The 10,670-nt window shown below is 34.1% G+C and overlaps 1 protein-coding gene across 7 annotated transcripts in view; it reads left to right on the top strand.

The window, feature by feature from the left end:
- The window catches only part of LOC106867251 (uncharacterized), a 435,591-nt gene that overhangs the window by 395,026 nt on the left and 29,895 nt on the right, over window positions 1–10,670 (top strand). For all 7 annotated transcript variants that reach the window (XM_052974909.1, XM_052974912.1, XM_052974910.1 and 4 more), the window contains 2 exons: window positions 1,737–1,800; window positions 10,190–10,256. In XM_052974909.1, coding sequence (XP_052830869.1) covers window positions 1,737–1,800; window positions 10,190–10,256 — 131 coding nt within the window. The remainder of the gene's footprint in view (window positions 1–1,736; window positions 1,801–10,189; window positions 10,257–10,670) is intronic.

Below are 10,670 nucleotides of genomic sequence, written 5' to 3'. Positions count from 1 at the left end.
ATATACGATGGGCTTCTTTCAGTTTCCGTCTACCAAATCCACTCACAAGGCTTTGGTCGGCCCGAGGCTATAGTAGAAGACACTTGCACAAGATGCCACGCAGTGGGACTGAACTTGGGACCATGTGGTTGGTAAGTAAGCTACTTACCACACAGCCACTCCTATGCCTATGTATATATAAAAAACAAAAACAAAAACAAGTAAATCATTTGATGTATTTGTCATTTGATGTAGTGTAACTTACCTTAAAGCAACTTACCTTGGGAGAGTTCTACTCTTTTACTCTTCAAGCTACCTCTGAAAGTGATTATAGTGTTAAGCTTTTCTCTACTATGCAACACCAATTCAAGTTCAGGTGCACATCACCATTTGAGAGTTAAGTATTTTACCTATAGACAAAAGGCTCTGTCACTGACTGGATACACACTTGGTTATCATTCACTACACTATCTATTTAACCATCTTTACCACTCAATTTTATTGACTCAGTTTTAATTTTCATAATTACACACACACACACACACACACACGCACATACATTATATAGCCTCCCCAACTCATGCACACCCTCCCTTCAATCCCTACAGATGTTGCCTACCTTCTGCTTCTACTTCTGCAATTTTTTTTCCCCTACACATTCTTATAAACCCCTATTCTCCCACCAGCTACTGCTCCTGCTACTTGAGGTGCCACCTGGACACTTCATCATCACTGATTATCTTCTTGGAAATACCTATAATTAATTCTCACTCTCTCTCTCTCTCCTCTACTCCAACCTTTTCTTCATAGCTTAACTTAAATGTAGCATACAAAGGAAACATAATCCTCGCTTGGGGTTTGTTGGCTTGTGAGCTACAGGGTGACTTCAATAGTGTTGGTGGCACAAAAAAAGAGCAACCAGTCCACACTATAAAGTGGTTGGCATTAAGAAGGGCATCCAGCCATAGAAATCATGCCAAAGCAGACCCTAGAACACGATGTATTCCTTGACTCACTGGATCCTTGTCGAATCATCTTACCTCTGCCAGCATGGAACATTGACCTTAAATGATGATGATGATGATGATATCTATGTATCTTTCAGTAGAATTCCCACATTGACTTCAGTCAGCTTCTGTGATCCATATATTTTGTATCAATAAATACAAGGATTTCACTGTGTGTGTGGTATGTATGTACATACATGTTCTTCTGTGGAACCATTGTAGAAAAGTTATATCTCTTATTTATGACAGTCAGTATTTTTGATGTGTAGTCACTTGCACTGAATCTGTCTCCCAACTTAACATTGTTCAACCAGCAACCCAAATTTATCTCATTCTGTCTTTACTACATAAATTCCACTGTCACAATGACATCAGTGGTCTGAGAGAAAAAGGTGAAAAAATAGACTTTGTGAATTTTTCAAATACTATATTTCAGTTCCAGAAGTATGCTTATCTTCATTGGCAGAGCTATTTTGGGGAAATGTACCTATTACAGACAGTTGTAGAAAAGTTATAAACATTACATTGCAAAGATACAGCCACTACTTGTGGAATTTCTGATATATCATTTCATATTAAACCATCATTGCAACAGTCTTCAGTGTTTTTTAAAATGATTGATTTTCTTTTCATAATTTTCTTCAGGTAAAAAGCTCAATATAAAATAATAAAATATTTGTTTTTTTAACAAATTTATTCTAAATCAAGAAAATTACTTTATATTTTTACTTTTACCAATTCTACTTTTAGAAAAGAACTAGAGAAACAGTTATCTGATATTGCTCAGAAACTGAGAAATGCCAAAGCATTCTATGTGAGTATTGAAAGAATATTGATTTCTTCTTTAAGCATGTGGCCAATTTTTGTAAAGGATGAGGTAGAGTTGATAGAATCAACCCAGTCTCTGCTATTTACTTTATCAAAGAGCTGTTATTTACTTTATCAGTCCTGAAGGAATGAAAGGGAAATTGAAATGTAATAGGATTTGAGTTGAGAACAGGACAAAACTATTTACTGTAATACATTTAGTTTGACACTCTACTTACAGAATCATCACTACCACCACCATATTATTATTATTATTATTATTATTTTTATTTTTATTATTGTTGCTGATGGCTGGATTCATTCCATATATTGTAACAGCGATTTGACATTAACTTTCAGAATCAGCAATGTGTGGACACTGAATAAGCATATATTGGACTGTTAAAAATAGTTGAAAATAGTCAAGGGGCAGTAAGATAGAGTTGAATCTTGAATCACATAGCTGCAAAGTGAACTTCTTCATCACAGAGCCAAGCATTCTCTCGGAATATCAAAAAGATGTTTTGAGTGAAGAAGGAAAGCAATTTTAACCAACCAACATATTAAATATATATTAAACTAGCTTAAAAGCTGCACTCTGTGCAGATTTTTCGGCTGGCTCCTGTGGAGGGCTAAAGTGAGCAATAATAATAAAGCATTTATTGGTACCCTACTAATATGGTATTACTTTAAATTCAGTTTAAATGAAAAACTTGTAACTTCAAATTTTAAAAGAACCCCCAAAATTTGTGAAGTTACAACTGTTAGCATATAACAAATCCTCATCCAGACCTGATCCCAAAGCTGTATGCTGAAGAACAAAATGAAGGGCAGATTTTCAGTCCCAGGATCATTCTGATTCCAAAAGATATATGCCTATGTAGAGCAAATGTAGACTGAGATACTGGGTTCCAGACACACAGACAGACAGAATTTCACATTTATTATTATAGATATATATGCTTAGATATGCAGTAAATATAATTTTAATTATATACTGAACCTATATTTAAAAAATAAAGAGTTAAATGATAAAAGATTAAATTGATTGAGAATGAATCAGGAAAAAAAGGAAAGAATAAGTCAACCTGGAATTGAACCTGGTGATCCAGGATCATAGCACAGTTTTATAAATCACATATGGAAGAAATGAAAGTGATAGCAAACGTTTTAGTAAAAAGAAACTAACATAAGAACTAACATCCAGAAAATGTAATATAGGCTTTTAATGGAGTATTAGTTTAAAATCAGTTTAACATTGATCTGTTCAATTACATTTGAAATATGTTCCATTATATTTTTAGCATCAATTATTTACATTTGAAATTGTTTAGGAAGCTTACTTCTTAGATACATACATGCATATGTATATATGTATAATATATTGAATGGTATGCTATGTATGTGTATGTATGTACATGAATGTATGTATGTACATGCATGTACAAATGTGTGGATGTATGCATGTATGAATTATGCCTATTTATGTGTACATGCACACATATACAACATGCAGATTCATATGCACACATAGATGCATATATGTATAAACACTTTTTCATATATATATATGCATACATACATGCATACATACATAGATACATACGTACTTACATGCATACACGCATATATATACACACAACTATATATCCATATTATATCTACTTCAACTATAAAATAAAAATTTCCGTTAGATATAAATTAGATTTGAATAAGTATTTCAGGTTTCACTTCTAAATTATCTCTACTAGCTCACAGCTTAAGTATATATTAAATAATAATTCTCCATTCTGAGAGAGGTTGTGTTAAAATTTCATTAAAGCTGTTTATTGCATGATAGCAGCAGCATGCTTACAAGAAATAAATTTTGATTCAAAAATATATCACTAAGTTCTTTTGACATATACACATGCATGCATTCACACATGTGCATGCATGCATACACACATGCATGCACACACACACACACATGTGTGTTTGTGTTTGTGAACAAATCGAAATATTTCAATGTGTACTGCACCATATCAAAGTAACAATCCATTACTGTATATATCATTGAATGACATCTTGATGATGGTGAAAAAGATGAAGAAGAGGAAGATTAAATAGAAGGCATATCTGTAGCCCATTGCTTCACAGGACTTTAATTATCAAAATAAATACACATGAATACATGCACCTATATAAATGCACACATATATATATGTACACATAATGGACAGACACTTGCTTCTCACATATATGGCAAACAGTTATTTATACTTTCAATTGGGGATTTCTTCATGCTAAGTAAACTTTCTTCTATGTTTGATTTAAAAGGCTGAATGAATTGAAATATTCACTTTGTGTTAAAGCAACTACAAGGTAACATAAACAAATAAATACATGCACACACACACACACACAAACACACAAAACACAAAACACATACGCACACAAAACACATACGCACACACATATGTATGTATGTATCTTTTTATCTTTTTACTTGTTTCACTCATTTGAATGCAGCCATACCGGGGTGCCACCCTCAAGGGTTCTTTAGCTGAACAAATCCAGCCCAGGACTCTTCATTTTAAGTCTAATACTTATTCTCTCATTCTCTTCTGTCGAACTGCTAGGTTACACATCAGCACCAATTATCAAGTGAGGATGAGGGGGACAAACACAAAACACAAAGACACACACAAAAATACATACATATATATATATATATATGATAGGCTTCTTTCAAATTGCATCTGCCAAATCCACTCACAAGGTGCCATGCAGTGTGACTGAACCTAGAGCTATGTGGTTAGGAAGGAAGCTTCTTACTACACAGCCACACCTGCTCTTATATATATTTGTGTGTGTGTGTTGTGTTGATGTCCTTTCAACATGTTTGGAATGTAACCAGTCGTGTGTTGATGGGTATGTATGTTGTGATGAATGTCTGGTTAAAAAAAAGGTTGGTATTTTCCTTCTTTCTCCCTTGTTCCTAGGCACATATAGCCTGTCAATATTGGTTTAGCAGCATTGTTCCTTGTAAATCGGTTGCTTTCTCATTTTCTGTGACCTTTTCTGGCATGTGCCTATACCATCTTTCTTCTGCTGTTATTCCAGTGTTTATTATTATTATTATTATTATTATTATGCCTTTGCACAGCTTCTAACGCTGGAGATGTACTACGGTGTCAGCTGTTCACAACCAGTGAACTAAGGTCACACCTCTTATTTTTCGAGCACCTTCCGGATTATTCGAGCAGTTCCAAGCAGTGCTGTTTTCTGCAAGTGCTCCACCCTTATTGCAGCCCCTATTTGTTCCACGTACTTCTCGAGATTTTTGCTCACTGTTCCCAGGGCTCCAACAATTATTGGTACTACTGCTACCTTTTTCATCGACCTGGGAAGTTAGCTTAACTTACCATGCTAACCTGTCATATCGCTCGACTTTTCTTTCATCCTTATCGCATACCTTGTTGTCAGCTGGGCACGCTATATCTATGATCCAGCATAGTTTGACTTCAGTGACATTCAACATCATGATGGTGATGTCATCATCACCCTCCCAGTTCAAAAGGAATGCCCCCTGCAGCTGTGTCTTGAGAGCCACATGTACAAAAGAGGTGACAGTAGGCAGCTATGATGGACTGAGTGTGAGATGTGAAATAGTTGTGATAGGTGACTGTTTGCTTTGACCACTGTGCTGGTGTCACTGTGCATTATAAAGTGCTAGCTACTGAAAATGGATTCAAAACTGACTGCTTTCAGGACAGCTTCCAAGTTGTGATGGACGACCCTATTGAATGCTTTCAATTGGTCCAAATTGATCAGAGCCCCACCAAAGCCAAATTCAATATTCGTGTGATGGTAATTTAGTATCTTATACATTTGGCTACTTTATTTGTAGTAAGCTTCTCAATGCATATACCATTTAATTGTTGCCAAATAGGTATTTTATACATACATTGTATACATGAGAAAATCAGAGAGATGTATTTCAATAATTTTTTTGTTCTTCAATACTCTGTTATACAAACCACCTGCATATAATTTAAATTGATTTTTCCTTTATGCTTATCTTGATATTTGTTTCTAATTTTAAATATTTACATACATGCCAAGAGACATAGCACACATACCAATATAGGTATAATCACACTTAAACACACACATACATACATGCAAAATTTTCATATGTTTACACACAACCATACATGGAATCATATATATATATATATATATATATATATATATATATATATATATATATATATATATATATATACATACACACAAACACACATATCTTCACACGTATATACACATACATGTACACATACATACTTACATACATAAACACACATAGATATACATAAATACCTGTAACAAGTTCATATGAAAATTAGTATTTTTTGTTTCATTTAATGTTTTTAAATATGTTTTAAATTTTTAAATGGAAAGAAACAGGGAACTCAATTCAGTTTAGTTTATTTTGGTTTATGTTTTAAAAAGAAACACTAGCATATGTTTGATTTTATTTTCTTGCAAATCTTAAACACTTGAATGAACTGTTGTGGAAAGTATTTTGCAGCTTGATGTACTTCTTAACATCGATTAAATCTGCAAATCTGTCTGTCTGTCTGTCTGTCTGTCTACATTTCAACCTACCTACATACCTAACTATCAACCTATCCATATACGTACAGCATACACACATACCAATCCATCCATTTATCTATGTCTATGTAGTTGTTAATGTATGTGGTCAGTTATCCTGCTAGAAATAGCTGTCAAATCTCTTTCAAATTACAATCTGCTCTCTTGAAAAGGGAAGGACGTATGTGATTATATAGTACTAGATATACTATATCTGAAAACAAGATGGGATGGTCATAGCTGGAATGTCTTTCACTGTATGTGGTATTAACTTACATTCTTTTCTTTTCTCAGATCAAATCTAACTGACATTCACTTTGCTTTTCATCATCCCTGAATTAATAAAATATATTCTCAGTTTATGACTGGGACTGGTTCAACACTTGTGTTTGTTGCCAAAGTTTATGACTCAATACCAATATCAAAAGTCCTTGTGTTTTTCAGAGACTTTCTTCTTGTTTAGATGTCCTCTCAGTTTGGTGAGATTGAAATGGCTGATGTTTTCGGTTTCAATCTTTGTACATTGTAGCAATTGAATAGTAGAGGACTGTAGTTCTGGATTGAGCATGAATGATTAAATGATTGGCCAAAGAGTGTTGGTGTGGATTTTATGGGTGGGTTGAAACACAATGAAGATGACAAAAAGAGGAGAGCCTGGGACATTGAATGCACCAGAAGATTTGAATTCCATATTCCATTGTGACATAGGGTGTTATAAGGCCATTGAAGCACTTCCCTGTTGGCTTAATCCTTTGAAGGTTTGTCTTTGTGTAAAAGATCTTAGTAAAATTAGGATAGCAAAAGCTCAGTCCTCTTTGAAGCCTTTATTTATCAGGAAATATGAAAAGTAGTCTGGCAAGCTAATGAAATACATAACTGATTCTACAATGAATCTTCTGCCTACAGCAGTGAGTTGTACAATTCATGGCACCAGCACTTGTTGGCAGCTAGATAACTTGAGATAATTGTTAATTAAAGTGTTGTGGTTATTTTTTATGTTGTTTAGCTCCAAATCAATAGTGATTGAGATGGCCCATGAACACAGGTATTCTAAAAAGTTATCAACAAATATTTTATCTAGTGTACACTTTTCTTATTTAAGACAATAAGCATGATTTGGAGGAGATTTGGCAGCCATTTTCAGCAGATCAAGCAACCACATAAATGGAAGTTCGTTCACTGATATGCAACAGTTAAGTGTGTTGATTATAGTTAGAACACAGTGTCATATCAATTATGAGATATGAACCATTAACCTTTCTGTTGATAGTTCAGCACACTATCAACTCAGCCCATATGTAGCAGCTTTAAATCTAGCTCACCATTTTTGTGATAAAAGTTTTTCTTATAATCATAATAATAATAAGACCTGGAAATAGAGGTAACTTGAATGTGGAATCTAAAAACAGAAACAATTCCTATCATAGTAGGTGCCTTAGGTATAATAAAAAAATATTCAGACAATTACATAACAAAAACACCAGGACTTACAAATATATATAACACAGAAAATTGCACTACTGGGCACTGCACACATCCTATGCAAAACACTTCAATACAGTAACCATAAGAGCATCACAGCAAACCACAGCACATACCCAAGGCGCACAGAGCTGCGCCCGGTAGTGAAGTGAAAGCACCTTACAAAAATAAAACTACTGAATAATAATAATAATAATAATAATAATTTAAGATAGAATTCAGCATTCTATCCCAAGAGTGACACTGGTAGGTTGTACTTGCCCAGAAGAAAAAAGTGGAAGAGATTTGATCAGTTGCTAGGATTGTGTAGAAGCAGAGGAAAACAGGTTATGATGGTACGTAAAAAATGTCATGGAACCATTGCTGAAACATATGCAGAAGTCCGGCATCATCAAAATTGATAATAGTGTAAAGAAAAAAAACTTTAAGAGGAGAAGAACTCAAAAAAAAAAAGAAAGAAAGAAAAAGGAAGGAAAAAAAATGTATGGTCAGTTTGAAAGAGATAGAAACACCAAGACAGAGACAGAAGCATTTATATGAACAGCAGAAGAACAAGTGTTAAGGACTATCTATGTGAAGTGCTGAAGTGACAACACTACTGACAACAATAAATATAGAATGTGTGGTGAGAGGGGTGAAACAGGATGGCACATTGTTAGTGAATGTCTGGAATTGGCACAGCATGAATACAAAAGACAACTTTGGGAGCTCAGTGGAAATCAAGGCTTACAAAGAGCAAAGAAGGGGTTACTGAGAATGAAGTTTGCACAATTTTGTGGGATGCAATCAACGATTCAGTGTGATCATCAGGTGGAAACGTTGGAAACCTGACGTTGTGGTGAACAAAAGAGAAAAAAAGCCTTGTGAGTGGATTTGGTAGACGGAAACTGAAAGAAGCCTGTCGTATATATGTATGTATATATATATATATATATATATATATATGTATGTGTGTGTGTATATGTTTGTGTCTGTGTTTGTCCCCCCAACATCGCTTGACAACCGATGCTGGTGTGTTTACGTCCCCGTAACTTAGCGGTTCAGCAAAAGAGATCGATAGAATAAGTACTAGGCTTACAAAGAATAAGACCTGGGGTCGATTTGCTCGACTAAAAAAAAAGCGGTGCTCCAGCATGGCCACAGTCAAATGACTGAAACAAGTAAAAGAGTAAAAGAGATAATCAACATTGCATGTCCAGGTGACAACTGGAAGAAAAAGAAATAAGAAGAAAAAGTAAGCAAATACGATGAATTGAAGTGGGAAATATGCAAGTTGTGGGCAATGAAGAGAGTAGATGTGATACCAGTAGTGATTGGCATGCTTGGAAGTATCAGTACTCAACTTGCAACATGGCTCGAAAAGATTGGTGAAATTGTGAAAGTAGAACACCTACAAAAATCCACATTGTTTGGAACTGCATGAGTCTCTGCAGGGTTCTTGAAGCATAAACCAATTGCCTTAGCTTGCTGGCTGTGTGTAGCTGACACTTCTACCTCGCAAAATATGCTGAGAGTTTCATCAAAAAGTAATAGCAATAAAAATAACAACAATAACAATATACATCTTCACTGAATTCTAAACAGCTTTTGATACTGGAGATATCACATTTTACTAAAATTTTGGCATTTAATATCTTCTCTTGCCATTTTATGTTGCAGATATTGTACAGACAGCACATGTGAAAGGTTTCAAGTTTCTTTGCATGTCTGTAGTAAGGAATCCATGTTTCTACCTTGTACAAAAGTGTGTTCAAAATACGAGATTTCTATGCACTTCTTTAAATTTTCAAACTGATACTGTTGTCATTCCGCAAATGATGGGAAAGTTTTCCAAAAACAATTGTAGCCTTACATATTGTAACATTGATTTCATCAAGAGTGCTCTTAAAGTTTACTGTACTTCCAAGTTATTTGAATTTTTACTATATTTCTAAGATATTCACAACAACAATAATAAAAATGATGATGAAACAACTGGACTTTTAGCTCTAATAAAGTAGTACTGGTTATGATACTACCTGAGCCTTTCTTACATGACGAGAAGACTTCAGATTTAGATGGGGTTTGGGAAAAAGAAAAAAACAAATGAAAATGTGTGACACCTCAAACCTTTTCAAGGTCATTAATAGCATGAATGAAATACATTTTCTATCAAGGGAATTGAAAGCAAGTCATGGACTTGTTGATCGCTGTGAGATTAGTTGTTACACTATAGAGTTCTTGCTACCCTATTTGAGAAATAATATCAAGTTGTAATGGTTTGACTTTTGCAGACTGAAAGCAATTTATCTAATGAAACCAATTTGATACGAAAGAAACAAAAAGAAACAGAGGAAAAAAGTATGTTTTATTCATTTTTCTCATAACTCATTATACACTCTTCACTGCAGTTTGTTCATTGTGTTGAAAATAATTTGTAAGTGCATAGTCCTGTCGAATAATTTCCCCTGTGTCCAAGCAGTAATCATAAAGCTTTTCTTTTTTTTTTTTTGCATTTTCAGTATTCCAGGAAACAAAACAAAAAGTAAAAAAAAAAAAAAATTAAATTTATGATACAAATGAGAAATTAGAAGAATATAGTGAAAATAAAAATTTCATGCCCACTGTATTTATTTTTAAAATATGGTAGTGTTAAAATATAACAATTGCTTGTGTTCATTTACAGCTGATGTATATATGCAGCAATAAAAAAAAATAATAATTTGATAAATTGACACACAAACACCACCAGCACAGCCATTGAACTCAGCTAAC

This window comes from Octopus bimaculoides, chromosome 19 (assembly GCF_001194135.2).
Source record: "Octopus bimaculoides isolate UCB-OBI-ISO-001 chromosome 19, ASM119413v2, whole genome shotgun sequence".
In the NCBI taxonomy this organism is placed as follows: Eukaryota; Metazoa; Mollusca; class Cephalopoda; order Octopoda; family Octopodidae; genus Octopus; species Octopus bimaculoides.
Note: the sequence above shows the minus strand (reverse complement) of the source record. Positions and strands in the feature narration are given on the sequence as shown.